This window comes from Corvus brachyrhynchos, unplaced genomic scaffold (assembly GCF_000691975.1).
Source record: "Corvus brachyrhynchos isolate BGI_N302 unplaced genomic scaffold, ASM69197v1 scaffold101, whole genome shotgun sequence".
NCBI classification, from domain to species: Eukaryota; Metazoa; Chordata; class Aves; order Passeriformes; family Corvidae; genus Corvus; species Corvus brachyrhynchos.
The window spans coordinates 18,014,617-18,029,750 of record NW_008237239.1 but is presented as its reverse complement, the minus strand read 5'-3'; the positions used below and the strand labels follow the sequence as shown (position 1 = coordinate 18,029,750).

At 42.4% G+C, this 15,134-nt stretch overlaps 1 protein-coding gene and 1 long non-coding RNA gene across 3 annotated transcripts in view; one reads left to right on the top strand and one right to left on the bottom strand.

Moving 5' to 3' along the window:
• The window catches only part of LOC108445619, a 17,194-nt gene extending 6,599 nt beyond the window's left edge, over window positions 1-10,595 (bottom strand). For both annotated transcript variants that reach the window (XR_001860555.1, XR_001860553.1), the window contains exon 1: window positions 7,105-10,595. This is a non-coding gene — a long non-coding RNA (uncharacterized LOC108445619). The remainder of the gene's footprint in view (window positions 1-7,104) is intronic.
• Window positions 1,270-14,987, top strand: TLR5 (toll like receptor 5). Its single transcript, XM_017730068.1, has 3 exons — window positions 1,270-1,387; window positions 3,890-3,999; window positions 11,362-14,987. Exon 3 carries the CDS (start codon window positions 11,366-11,368, stop codon window positions 13,949-13,951), a length of 2,586 nt encoding a protein of 861 aa, XP_017585557.1. The 5' UTR covers window positions 1,270-1,387; window positions 3,890-3,999; window positions 11,362-11,365; the 3' UTR covers window positions 13,952-14,987.
• The last annotated feature ends 147 nt before the right edge of the window (window positions 14,988-15,134 follow it).

Sequence of the window (15,134 nt, the reverse complement as noted above, 5' to 3'; positions counted from 1 at the left end):
CCTCTCTCCCCCCCCCCCCCCCCCCGAGGCGGACAAGGATTATTACGCTCCTTTTATGGGGGAAAAAAATAGATCTGCGGGGTACAAAGTCCCTAAGAGGCACAAAGGCGTCGGAGGTGGGACTTGGTAAGACAGGGCCACATCTGCACCTGGCCTTTGAAGAGTCCAGTTTGTGGGATGTCAGCAGCTCCAGCCTGGACTTCAGTACTTGAGAACTCGAGCACGAAGTGTTTTGCTTTTGCAGATACCCAGCAGTGCCCGAGTCTGGCTGGGCTGACTGGCCAGCATCCACTCTGGGCTACATGGCATAGGTGTTGTCAGGTAGGCAGGCTTCTAGCTCAGACCTAGCTAAAAACACTGCAGTGTCATAAAATGGAGCAGTGAACTGTTGCTGTGTTTAATTCCGTGACTTATGGCTGGGAGCGTTCACGCAGGTCATGGGAGAGTTCAGTCCATCAGATCTCTGCCCGAGGGTGAATGAGACGTCTCTTCCTCTTAATTGACAACAGGCTAATTTTGGCCTCCTCCAGCTTCCTTGTGAAGCTGTGTCATTATGCAAGAACTTTCAGAAGCTAAGTGAGGTGGTGAAAGAAAGGAACCAGAGGGTAGGGCAAGAAGGGCCTCCATAATGCTCTCTTAAGGATGGTTTCTGGGTTGAACACATAAATAGAATATGGAAGCAGCCCAGAGCAGATCTCCTTCCTTCCCTCCCTTGGCCCCACACAAAGCATCTCCCAATCCCTCATTAGGCTGAGACATGTCTTTGATTTAGAGAATCTTGAACATTATCCACTCAGTTGGAAGAGCTATAAGGGAAGAGGAGGTTCTCAGAATGCCTCCTGTCCAAAATAACCAGTGTTCCACTGTCAGTGGGTATGATTGTGAAAAAAGGGTTTGGTGTTGCATTGTGAAGAAAACAGAGCTGCCTGTAGCTGTTTTACTTGACAGATTAATGTGCTAAATGAAGACATAGCTGGCTTTCTCTCTGGAAGGAGCTGGGTAGGGAGAAAATTTGAAATATAACCTGCATGCAGGTTTCTGTTTTGGCGCTCCCTTGGTGTCTCACTGCAGGTCTTCATGGATTCAGTAATCAGGTGCATGTTTTTCTAGATGCACTGCATGGAGTGTGTAATTCAGTCTCCTGCTTCCAGTCTAAATGCCTTTCATGCAGCTCAGCCTGTGTGACAGCTGTTGTTCCTGGTTTGGCTTGGGACTATCTTGTGTAAGGATACTCAGTAGATAAGCAATTGATCTGGGATATATGTGCAGGTGAGCCCTAGGATGCTACTGCCATGCTGGAAGTCAATGGAACAGCTCCCTCACCAAGAGCCTCCCACAAGAATGGTTTCAGGAAGGCTACCAGCTACTTTTCTACCTTCTTGACTTGGTAAGTCTTCATTGCATCGCAGGTTCAACAGTACAAAGTTTTGTCAGCCATACTAGTGAGCGAAATTTTCACATTTTTCTCCTCCACCACCAAGAGCAAACTCAAATTCATTCAGATCTAAAGCCTATTTCAAATAAACACAAACATCTTGATTCCTGCAAAGTCTGGAGCAGGTTTCTGATTTCACTCAAAAGCTGGGCAGATTTTATCTCTCTTTGTATTATATATTTATGGTCCTTTTGTCACTGGGCATTTGCAGCTTGTTATCTTTTGATTGCTTTTTTAAAATGCATGTGCAAAAAAAAATACTTGCAAAAGGAAACATCTCTGTTATAATTTGTTCCATTTGGCTCCACATATTCAGGAATCTGTTTCCATACTTTTTTAATAATTCGTTAATAAAAAATGTGCCCAGATTTGGTCCCGGATGTGCAGGAGTGGTAACTATGCCACTCCCCCTCAGGCTGGCCACTGTTACTCATCTTTCCTGACTTCAGGCTACCAAACCATTACCACTGTTTTATGCCTGACAACTGTTTCACAGGCATGACAGCACTGATGAGCTTTATAAAAAGGTGAGAGCTTTAAAAAGAGCTGTACGGAGCTCTGCTTGTGACCCTAGGAGTTGCAGTCTGCATGCTGCTTCTCCACTCAGGAATTCGCTGCTTCCTGAAGAATCTCTGTCTCATCTGTGAAAGCTGGCTTCCTGTAACTTAAAAACTTTACTGTCATTCTTAAGATTCCTTTCCTGTTATCACTTTGATCTTTTCCAGGTGAGAGCTTAAATCCTGACTGCTTCTAAATTATCCTACAAGCACAAAAAAAAAAAAGACATTGTGTCCCTGGGCTAAATTCACTTTGTGAAAAACACAGTCCAAAACTACAGCAAAGAGGGAAGGGAAACTAATAAGAAGGAGACTTTTTTTCCCCGGGGTGGCTTCTAGTATAGACCAGGCAGTTCTCACATGACAGGTTTCAAAGCATAAGGAAAACATGGGCTCAGGATGTGAGGTAAGAATACCTAAGTGGTGACTGTGACTGCCCACAGGTGGTTTGTGCAGCTTTGAACGAGTGCCTCTGCTGGAAAACAACAGTAGCAAAAACTTGCAAAGAAAACCAACCCAAAAAACAAAAATCAAACCCAAAAGCCGCCAAACCTCCAAATCTTCACTGTCCTCACTGAAACCCTATTTCCTTAGGATCTGAAAGACAGGTTGTTGGTCCTCTTCTGAGGCCCAGCTGAGGCTCCTTCTGCCTTCATGATGCCCTGTGAGACACAGAGCAGAGCTGGGCTGAGCGGGGCTGGCTCATGGACCAGTGCCCAGTGCTGGGGGTCTTACTGGCACAACCAGCCCAGCTGGCTGCTGGGCAGGGAAAGGAGCAGGCTGGCTCTGCTCAGCAGGGACACACTCAAAACAGTGCTAGAGGCTAAAAACAGCTGAGCTGGGGCCAGGAGCTGGGGTCTGGGGCTGAGGCACGCTCTCTCTGCCTATCCAGTTTACTCCTGTTCTCCACAGAATAGCCCAGAGCATGTTTTAGTCTCTATTTTCTGTTTTATTTTGTCTTTATTTTCCTTTCCTTCTGGGGACTGCTCTCCTGTTACCTTTACACTATAATTAGAGGAATCACATCTGTCTTTGTGTGTTTGCATCTCATCATATAATCTGATGGGATATCAAAACAAACAAATAAATACAAACAGGAAGAGGATCATTACACCAAAACCAGTGTTGGCTTTTATGGTCCTGCTGCTCTGTCAGGTCATTAAATGCCTTATTGCCTTATGCTTTCTCCATCAATGATGGGAACTGTCACGGTGCCCACTTGCCTTATAAGATGCTTCCTGATTTTAAGAGGAAATATACCTATATTTGAGTTGAGCATCCTGGCAACTTAAGGGAGAGGCTGAGGGGGCAGGGCACATTCGTTAATCATCTGATAAATTAAATAGTTTCTTTTTTAGATCTTAACTGGCCAGAGGGGCCCCATGACAAAAATTGTGTTTACACTGCACAACTTTTTATGAGCACAAATGCATATATTATGATGGCTTAAAGCCCAGGCAAAAGCTTGGAGCTTTATTTTTGTTTCAGTAAGTAGATTTGATCTAATCAGATAACAGCAGCAATACACATTTTCACAATAGCAGTTGGCCTTTATCTGACCAGTCTAAGAACAAAAGCTTACTGTTTTGCAATATATCTTTCAAGATGTTTCTTATGGCCTAAATAAATATTACAAACTCCTTGTCAGTAGGCTTTCTGTTAGATTAAAAGAAAAAGGATGCTCTTTGAAGGTCTTTGGGGTTTTTTTCTGAGAAATTTTACCAAGCACCAAATACAAATAGTCCTTCGCAGTCAGTGAGTATCACCAGCCTCTGGGAAAGCTACTCATGATTTTTGCCACGAGTGAGAATAACATGAATGATATTAGGGCATCAGGCAGTGATATTTTGTACTGCACTTTCTCCAAGAAGTAGGAATGATCCTCATTTTCCTACAGAGTTGTGACCTGGGAATATAAAGAGAAGACTGCACAAGGGAGACACATTTGGATGGCTGGAAGGTGCCCAAGATCTGAAGACGGAGGTCGAGACACATTTGTCTATTCAGGTGAATTTCAGTGGGGTTTAAGCAGCAATTGCACAGCAACTGCAGGTGTTGGGGAGGTCCATATGAAGAATGTGGCCCCAAGTAGGGGAGTCTGCATGGAGCACTTCTCTCCGAGTCTAATGCAGGACAAAGTAGCCATGGACATTTTCCTTCAAACTTTAGCCAAGGAAAGGAGGGGTCTCTGATACTGTGACCCAGTTAGACCATTAAAGGAAGTGGAATATCTGAGAACTTTGCCTTCCTCAGTCTGAGAACCTTCAGCCTGGTTCTCACTCAAGGAAAGGGTTTTAACCACAAGGCACGTAAGTGTGTTAGGTAACAGGACATCTCTCCTGCACAAACGTGGCTGTGCACATGAGAGCTGTGAGGATTTTCAGCAAGGGCAAGTGTAGGGTCCTGCACATGGGGAGGAATAACCCCAAGTACCAGCACAGGCTGGGGCTGACCTACTAAAGAGCAGTTCTGCTTATAAGGACCTGGGAGTCTTGGTGGGTGACAAGCTGACCATGAGCCAGCAGTGCCCTCACAGACAGGAGGGCCAATGGTATCCTGAGGCACATAAGCCCTATCTTCCAGCAAGTCTATGTGTGTTTTGTTGTACCTTAACAGCTCAGCTTTGTCCTGTGAGCATGGCTGGGTGGTATCAGGCTGTTGTATCTACCATAACTCCTTTCCCAGGGCTGTTCCATGCACTTTATGGCCATATACAATATGACCTTATACAATATGGCCATGGCCAAAGATCAGCTACAGGGGTAAAAGAAGATCAGTTATTTTAACTTAAATGCTATCAGGACATGAACATTTTCCTAACATTTGTTATCAAAAGTAAAATTTGTTATCAAAAGTATCTGTGTTTGAAAGAGGAAGGAGGAGAGAAGAAAGAAAGGATTTCTTTGACTTTGCTAGAGTTCTTGTTCTAGAACTTGTGGCCTGAATCAAGAAAAATTTTAAAACCTGAGAGTCCTCCTAGTTGAGATTATCTATACTGAGTCAGGCTTAACCTTAAACTAAGCAAAAATGTCCTTACTTACCCAAAAGTTCTGTACTGAGTTTGTGTAGGTTTTGATAGGAGTGGGGGCTACAGGGGTGGCTTCTGAGAAACTGCCAGAAGGTTCTCCTATGTCCAACAGAGGCAATGCCTGCCAGCTCCAGAACAGATGTGCCCCTGGCTAAGGCCAAGACAATTAGGAATAACAGTAACACCTCTGTGATAACATATTTAAGAAGGAGGAAAAAGGCATTGTGCAGATGTAATTGCAACCAGAGAAGAGCAGAATGAGAATGTGTGGGAGGAACAGACACCAAGGTCAGTGCAGAAGGAGGGGGAGAGGGTGCTCCAGGCATCAGAGCTGAGATTCCCCTGCAGCAGATCATGGTGAGGCAGCTGTGCCCCGCAGCCCACGGAGGTCCACTATGGAGCAGAGATCCACCTGCAGCCCCTGGGGGAGCCCACACTGGAGCAGATCCGTGTCCAAAGGAGGCTGTGACCCTGTGAGAAGCCTGCTCTGGAACAGGACCTAAGGAGAGAGGAGCCAATGCTAGAGCAGGTTTACTGGCAGGGCTTGTGACCCCGCAGTGGGCCTGTGCTGGAGCAGCCTGCTCCTGAAGGATTGTACCCTGTGGAACCAGCTCGGCCTGTGCTGGAGCAGCCTGTTCCTGAAGGATTGTACCCTGTGGAACCAGCTCATGCTGGGGCAGTTTGTGAAGAACTGCAGCCTGTGGAAAGGACTCACATTGAAGAAGTTTGTGGAGAACTGTCTCCCATGAGAGACATCCCCTGCTGGAGCAGGGGAAGCATGTGAGGAGTCCTCCTGAGGAGGAAGGAGTGGCAGAAACAACGTGTGGTGAACTGACCACAACCCTCATTCCCTGTCCTCCTGTGTCACTGGGCAGAGGAGGAGGTACAGAATTTGGGGTAAAGTTAAACCCAGGATGGAGGGAGGAGTGGGGTAAAGTGTTTTACAATTTTGTATTTATTTCTCATTACCCCACTCTGATTTGATTGGTAATAAATTAAACTAATTTCCCTAAGCTGAGTCTGTTTTGCCTATGACAGTAATCAGTGAGTAATCTCTCCCAGCCTTTATCTTGACCCATGAGCCTTTCATTACATTTTATGTCCTGTCCAGCTGAGGAGGGGATTGATAGAGCAGCTGTGGTGGGCACCTGGCATCCAGGGCCAGCCCACCACAGGTTCCAGACTCCTCCTGATCTTTGTTTCCCTTCCCAGTGGCTCTTTCATGCCCGTGTGCTTTGTACCCGCAGCTGATTTCTTTATTGATATTTTTATGAGTGCTGCATTTTGCCAGTTCCTGGCAGGAAGATCTGGGTTAACTAATTAGGAAGAGTAATTCAGGTTAGATGAATACAAAACAGTCTCTTTTCAGTTAGCTGGACTCTGGACATACATGTAAAGAAGTTGGCTTAAATATATTTCCGAAACAGTCACAACAAAAGTTGTAAACTGATGATGAAAGCAGTGTGCACATCAAATTCTAAGTTAAATCTGTGATTTTATACACAAACTCATCTCACTTTAGAGAACAATAATAAGGGACAATTAAGACAGTGTTTGTCTCTTCAGTGCCTAATATTTTGGGGTATAGAGGGAGAAAAGACTTTCAGCAATATACTGGTTTTACAGGCAAGAAATACACCCTGAAGCTGCTGAATCCTCTCTTTCTTTTTCCTTTTCTCTGGGGACCTTTTGTGCTACCTGTGACAAGCAGTGGTGTTTCACAGAAAGACATCAGGGTAACAGCAACACTCGTGCAGGCATCAAGACAGCTCTCACATCTTGCTGTCCAAACAACAAGACCCTAAGCTATGGAGCTAAAGAGAAGAAAACCTTTCCAATTTGGCAGGAAGATTGACGTTTATCCCTTAATCCTTAATCCTAAAGCAGGTTTGCAGCAATTAGAGACGAGATTCTCACACAGCAAAAAATACTCCTACCTTTATTTTATATAAATATGTATATACACCCTACCCATCTGTGTTTCAGTGACCTGCAGAAAATGACACGGATGTTTTCATGAAAATTAGCATTAGTGAAAAATTTCCTTTTTTTTATCATTTTTGGTGCAGATATGAAAATCTTACCAGCTTTACATCTGTCTTCATCTTTTTATCCACTCCTAAATGACTGGTATTCTTGGTCACAGGATTTTTTCTTTGTGGAATTGTTCCGAGCAGTCTCCTCATGTTGTGGGCACACAATTCCTCTGCCTGACTGAGTCACCATCAAGGAGGAATCTCCTTAGAAGGATATCATGGTCACTGCAATAGGTTATTAAAGGTATTTTTAAACTCTAAATCTTTGTGATGATAATATCAGACTGGTCTTCTCTAAAGGCTACCCAGAACCCCAAAACCCATGGCTGACAACTGAGGACCACTTAGACCTGCTGCTCATTTTCCTAAGCACACACAATTCCTATCTGTTCCCTCCCACTGACATTTGCTGGCTCATTTTTGACTTAGTTTTATGTGATGGAAGCACTGAAGGCAGCTGAGGAGAATAAGCATGCTGCTGAATGCTGCACAAAACCACTTCTGAGAATGAAATTTTCCTTTCAGGTCGCTCTCTTATAAAGCAACCCTTGAGCCCAAGCAAGGACAGAAGCAGAGGATGTAACCTACTCTTCATTTGTGTGACATCCAGTGCATTTTTGTTGGGGGTGTGGAAAGGGGAGTGGCAAGTGCTTTCTAAGTCTCCATGGGACAGTTGCTACTCTGGCACGATTAACAAAAAGAGACAGTCTGAGCCCTCCTTTTCAGCTTTACCGCAGGCCCTGCTTACTGACAGACCCTCTGGGTGTCCTAAGGCAAACACAGCTGTGCTGAGAGAGACAGGCACTGCTACAACATCCACTTTCAGGTATTGCCAATTCCCATCCTCTTTTGCTGTGCTAGTGAAGGTTTCTAGGTGGTTTGAAACCAGATTAGCAAAATCAGTTAAAAAACGGAGTACAATAGTGAAGGTCAGTTCCAGATGACTCAAAACCCTCCCACTTTTCCCCTTGCCTTTACTGCTTACCCCTTCTGACATCAGTGCAGTGGAAGGAAACAAAATCTCACACGCTGGGCTCTGGTTCTCTAAACTTCAGTGCCCCGGTTTTCAATAATGAATATTTTCAGTAGTTGACAGGATAAGAGGATACAGACTCAAGCTCCACCAGGGAGGTTCAGGTTGGACATCAGGAAATTTTTTTTCACTGAAAGGTTGTTTAAACATTGGAAGATGCAGCCCAGGGAGGTGGTGGAGTCACCATCCCTGGAAGTGTTCAAGAAACAACTGGGCTTGGCAATTAGAGCTATGGTTTAGTTGGCATGGTGGTGTTTGGTCGAAGGCTGGACTCCACAATCTTGGTGGTCTTTTCCAACCTTAAAGATTCTGTGACTCTGTGATTCTATGAATGAAGCATTTACACATCCCTTCATCTCCACATCCCTGCACAGACACGTAACTGAATGGGGTGATCCTCGTTTTTGTGGGAAGAATATCCTTCCCAAAAGGCTTTCCATGCTGATGTACAGTGGTAAAGGGTTGCATAAACTGCTACATGATGGGATTCTGAAAAATTACAAGTCTTTGCTGTCCTCATGAGAGCATTAAGAGGCATTTCTTACTGCCAGCATCCCTCTCCTGCTCAGGGATTCAGGGGAGAAGGTAATAATTTATGCAGAAAGGGAGCAAAGAGTTTACAAGTGAAATCTTGCTTGTCACTAAACCAGAGCAGAGTTGGAGTGTAACAACTGCTAAAAGATTGTTAGATATTTTTTTAGCTTACAAGAATGTGGAAAAGCAGGTGAATGTAAAATAAAAGATGTCTAAAAGTATTTCCCCATTTTCTTATATTCTTAAAAATAAAACTATATTTTAAAAATTAAACCCAACATTTTCTAGTTCTTGCACTCTAAACATTTCGAGCTTTTTCTAGCTGTTTATTGTACACATGTCCATTAAATATTGACTTTCAAGGTATTTTCTCTTTGTCACTACTTTTGATTATGCTGTGATTTTGCCCAAACTTTAAAAGCAGCCAGTCATCTGGGATGAAAATGTAAAAGTCTGAAAGAAAAATGTAATTTAAAACTCTTTGTGCTGAACACCTTATATCATGGTGTCAAGAAGAACCAATGTAATAGTTACCAAATATTAAAAGGGTAACTTGGTGTTTCCTTTTCATGGTTCAAGCAAATAGAAAAGTAAAAAAGTAAACAAGATCTTGAATGACCTGCTGTATGTTTAATTGTGTCTTTTTTAGTAACCTACAATATTTTGTAGTCACAACAAACATTATATAGGTTACTGCTTATAATGTTCCCTTTGAAAGTGCATGCTAGGTAAAAAAAGAGGTTAGTAAATACAATTATTTTGTATTATGAAATTATTATGAAATGAAATTATTCCCCATAGGAGAAGTTAAAATTTCTTTAGGGTTTTTTTAAAGTACAGTATACAGACAACCCCTTTAGGGCTAATAAATTGCTCTGTTCTTTACTATGCTCAATAAAAGAGAATTTTGATACTGCCTGCAATTTGCTTTCCTTTGCAGCACATCCTGAATTCCTTAGGGAGACAAAACATGAATGAAGTTTGAATGCCAGGACTTCAGAAATCAGCTCTTGTCCTATATCCCTAATCTCCTTTCCTTCCAAGGATCAGAGCTTGTCTCAAGTACATGAGATTGTCTTAAAAATGACAAGATCAGTATTTTAAGTTGTGAGCTATGTGGGTTTCCCACTTAGTGTTTGAGCCTCTAGAGTGAAAATTTGCAGACTCACTCCAGCTGTCAGAGCTGCTACAAGGTTTTAATATAATCAGATGACTTGGAGAACATCACCAAAAATGTTTGATACAGTAGGATCATGTCAGTTATGAGACTGGATTGTGCTGTAATGTCCTACATTTTATGGAGCAGATAGTCTCTAAAAATTGGCTGGCTCTTTCCTCTGGTATTAACAATGGGAATGTCATAGTGACTTCTACAGACATATTTTCTAATTTCCCAGGAACCCCTTTGCATGGCAGCAATAAGCATAATTTAAATTTAATTTAATTTAATAGTGCAATATTCTGCACAGGGTTTTATACTTGCCCCTTCAAGAGGCATTGTGCTCAAACCAGAACAGTAATCGTTCAAAGCCCCACTTTTTTCATCTCTGAAGTAGATTTACTTTGCAGACATTAGATGGCCCCTGGGGGTTTGGTTCTACAAGGATTCACACTTACCAATTTTTAAGCAGATTGTGCTGGAGGACATAAAAATTCTTCTACTGGGTCATCATTTCATTTCAATAAATGCTTGTCTAAAAGCAGAACCAGATGGTTGCAATCTTAGAAGGTTGGGAGTTTTTTCAAACTACACTACACAAATAACCACTTTAGGGCTACTAATTTGCTCTGTTCTTTACCATGCTCAATAAAAAAGACCTTCCTTGATTTGGAGAGGTTTTTGTCTCAGATAAGAAGGGCGACAGACAGACAGATGGCATAATGCAAGGGAAATACAGAGCGGGAAGAAATGGATTCATCAGCAAGCTACATAAATTGTGTTATGCACCTTTTGTGTCACTGAGGAATTTACAGTTTGGGAAATGTAGTTTTTTGTAAAGCATGAAATCTTGCAGCACAGTTTCAGGCTACTGCGCTTTTTTTGTTTGTTTTGTTGTTGTTGTTGTTTTCTTGGTGGTTTTTGTTGTTGTTTTGTTTTTTGTTCCATCACTGTTAGCCTTGTTCCTGCCTATACTTTCAAAACTATTTTACAGCCGTTTCCAGAACAATTTCACATTGTCAGGTTAATCTGAGGCTCGAGGAGCCCCACAAGAGGTTCCCCTTCTTAAAAACTCATGGCTGTTAGGCACCTCTGTGTGACAACAATCTGAATTCCAAACAGGTGACTGCCCTGACAAGGAGAGCACTCATGGAAGGAGTGGCATTTGCCTGCTCTGTTGAGATGACTAGGTGGCTGCACTTTACTTGGACAATCCAAACTGTTTTAGCCCTTTTGGAAAAAGTAATTAAGGAGTTAAGCTAATACACCAGCATTACCAGTTCCATGGTGCAGATTAAATAGCTAGGCCAAGATTTTTACTCATACTTGGTGGGGTTTTAAGGAACATAAAGGAGAGTTAATTTTTAGGTCATAAGAGGTCCTCACATCTTTTTGGGATGCATGTTCTGACCAAACAGCCTGTCAGGTGATGCCTGTTAGATTCAGAGAATCCCAAATCACATTCTTAGTGTGACATTATTCCTCTATTCTACAGCTGTCAAAGATGTGCCCCACAACTCACTGCAAAGACAGCCAACTGCAGAACTAATTCTCACTACTGTCACTTTTTTTCACATAGGTTCATGATGTTGTGCCGTCAGCTCCTCCTTGTCTTTGGCCTGTCACTAGCTAGTGGGGTGTGTGCTTCTAGAACGTGCTACTCAGAAGCCCAAGTCGCCATGTATTTTTTCTGCAACCTCACAGATATTCCACCTGTGCCAAAGGATACAGTGAAGCTTTTCCTAACTTACAACTATATCAGACAAGTGACTGCGACTTCGTTTCCACTGCTGGAGCACTTGCTGCTGTTGGAAATGGGAGCCCAGTTTGTCTGTCCTGTTACCATAGGACAAGGAGCGTTCAGGAACCTGCCAAACCTTCGTATCTTAGACTTGGGAAACAATAAGATTCTTCAACTGGATCTTGATGCTTTTGTGGGCTTGCCAAGCCTGACTGTCCTCCGTCTGTTTCACAATTACCTTGGAGATTCCATCCTGGAAGAACGTTACTTTCAAGATTTGAGGTCATTAGAAGAATTGGATCTTTCAGCGAATGAAATCACAAAACTTCATCCTCATCCCTTATTTTATAATCTAACAGCCTTGAAAAGTGTGAACCTGAAATTTAACAAGATATCCAACTTTTGTCAAACCAATCTTACCAGCTTCCAAGGAAAACACTTTTCATTTTTTAACTTTGGTTCTAATCATTTGTACAAGACAGAAGATGTGGCCTGGGCCAAGTGCCCCAATCCTTTCAAAAACATTACATTTAGCTCACTAGACCTTAGTGACAATGGCTGGAGCACAGAGAGAGTCCAGTATCTCTGTACAGCCATTAAAGGGACTCAAATTGGTTCTTTAACATTTAGCACTCATATAATGGGTTCGGGATTTGGCTTTGATAACTTAAAAAATCCAGATAATTCTACTTTTGCAGGACTAGGAAGAAGTAATCTTAGTTTCTTTGATATTTCAAACGGTTACATTTTCTCTCTCAATTCGTTAGTGTTTCAAAGTCTTGGTAATCTGGAATCGCTGAACCTTTTCAAAAACAAGATAAATCAAATCCAAAGGCAAGCATTTTTTGGCTTGGGCAACCTAAAAACTCTCAATCTCTCAAGTAATCTTTTGGGTGAGTTGTACGATTATACCTTTGAGGGTCTACATAGTGTAATGTATATTGATTTACAGAAAAATCATATTGGGATGATTGGTGACAAATCGTTCATGCAATTAGTAAATCTGAAAATAATTGATCTCCGAGACAATGCCATTAAAAGACTCCCTTCCTTTCCACATCTGACCTCTGCCTTATTAGGTGACAATAAGCTAATGTCTGTGGATGACAGAGCAATAGCTGCAACACACCTTGATTTAGAAAGAAATTGGCTGGCAAACCTAGGTGACCTGTATATTCTTTTCCAAATTCCAGATCTACAGTATATCTTCTTAAAACAGAACCGGTTCTCTTACTGTGTGAAAAGTGCTAATGGTATAGGAAACAGTCAGTTAATATACATGGATCTAGGTGAAAATATGTTACAGCTGGTGTGGGAGAGAGATTTATGTTTGGATGTGTTTGGGGCACTGCCCAAACTTCAAGTTCTACATCTGAATAACAACTACCTTAGTGCTCTTCCACAGGAGATTTTTGGAGGTCTAACATCTCTTAAAGGACTTAACCTGGCTTCCAACCTGTTGTCTCATCTTTCTCCTGGGCTTTTCCCACAAAGCCTAACAAACCTAAACTTATCTGGAAACCAGCTGTTTTCCCCTGAGCCTGAGGTCTTTATGACTTTGAGTATTCTGGATATAACACATAATAATTATATCTGTGACTGTTCTTTAAAGAGCCTGCTGGTGTGGCTGAATGAAACCAATGTAACCCTGGCTGGCTCCCCATCTGACAGGTACTGTGTGTACCCCCCTGCCTTTGAAGGGGTACCACTGTCACATCTGACATACGATGGTTGTGATGAGGACGAACTCCAGGAGACACTCAGATTCTCATTATTCATCTTCTTCTCTGTCACTCTTCTCATGTTTCTGGTGGCAGTCATCATTTTTACTCGCTGCCGGGGGATTTGTTTCATCTGGTATAAAACCATCACCAAAAGAGTGATAGGCAGCCAACCACGAGTAGCAGATAAAAGTGAATACAAATATGATGCATATCTCTGCTACAGCAAAAATGACTTTGAATGGGTCCAGAATTCTTTGCTAAAGCACCTGGATTCACAGTATTTTGATAAAAACAGATTTACCTTGTGTTTTGAGGAAAGAGATTTCTTGCCTGGGGAAGAACATATCAACAATATTCGTGATGCCATTTGGAACAGCAGGAAAACAATTTGCATTGTGACCAGGCAGTTTCTCAAAGATGGGTGGTGTGTGGAAGCCTTTAATTTTGCCCAGAGCAGGTACTTCTGTGATCTGAAAGATGTCCTCATTATGGTAGTGGTTGGGTCACTTCCTCAGTATCAGCTGATGAAACACAAACCAATTCGAAACTTCTTACAGAGGAGTCAGTATTTGCAGTGGCCTGAAGATTATCAAGATGTAGACTGGTTTTTAGATAAACTTTCTTGCCAGATTTTGAAGGACAAAAAAGTGCAAAGGAAAACCACTGGTGTAGAGCTACAGACTGTAGCAACTGTCTCACACTGATGCTGTGCGTGCCTGGCAAATATCACATTTCCAACTGTGCCATGGCAGGAATAAACAGAAATTGGCTTCATCTTTCCTTGAGAGGACATGCAGAATGGTAACTGTTTCAGTGTAAATCCTACAGAACATCCAGACAAAGCAACCAGCAAATATATGAAACTGCAATTGTTTTGTGGACTACAACATGCATTTTCAGAAGAATTGAATGAATAACAGATGCTTCACATTTTGAGTGTATCTTCAGGCATTTTAGTCCTGATTTTTGGAGTACTGCTTACTTAATGATCTGTTTCAGCTAGAGAAGGATACTCATGATTGTTTTTTCAGAGAGAGCCCATGGTACTGTCCAGGAGTGACCAAAAGTGCTCTCAGGCACTGCCAAGCCTGACCATTGTGGTTCCTGGACTGCCCACTCCTGTGCTTGCTGCACTGGTAACTTTTCATGCTCTGTTTCATGGTACAATCACTGTTTTGCACCTTTATGCTTTATATTGGTGAAAAACAGATTTCATTCGTTTTCTACTCAATAACCTCAGCTCAGTTGGAACATACAAACTTTGGACTTCATTCATGCCCTTCCTCTCCACAAATTCTCTGCTTGGTGGTCAAACTACAATCATTGCTCTACACCATTCTGTATGCTGCTGTTTCAGCTTTGGTGCTTTTTCACTTGAGCTGCCTCCTGCCCTGCAGAGAGGAACAGGTATTCCCTATGGATCTGAAGGAAGCCTGGGCTTGGAAAGCAAATAAGAAACTAGCTCAACAGCTGTGCAGGTTGTACCCTGGTGACAGGGCTTTTGTGTTCTGGGAGTGGGAAATACACTGGTACTGTGTAATTTGGGTTGTCCTCAGCACACCCTGTGTTCTGATCAATTCTAAGGTGTTTTCCTGCTTCTATTGAAATGTTTTTCTAGAGCCATTAATGCCTGGTGCTCTCTTACTTCTCTGATTATTTTACCACTGTCTGCTCAGGTATGTGTCTTGAAGGGGTTGTTTACAGTCATTTTAATAAAAGTCTGACCCAGTGTTCACTGTTGCAGAACCTGCACCTATTATTTTGATAGTGGGATACTCCCTGAGTGTTCTGTTCATCTCGGTTTGTGCATTTATTCAACAAAAGCTTACCAAAATAATTTCAGTGTGATTTCAGTGGGGTTTTTTGCTCTAGGGATGAAGCCGGAAT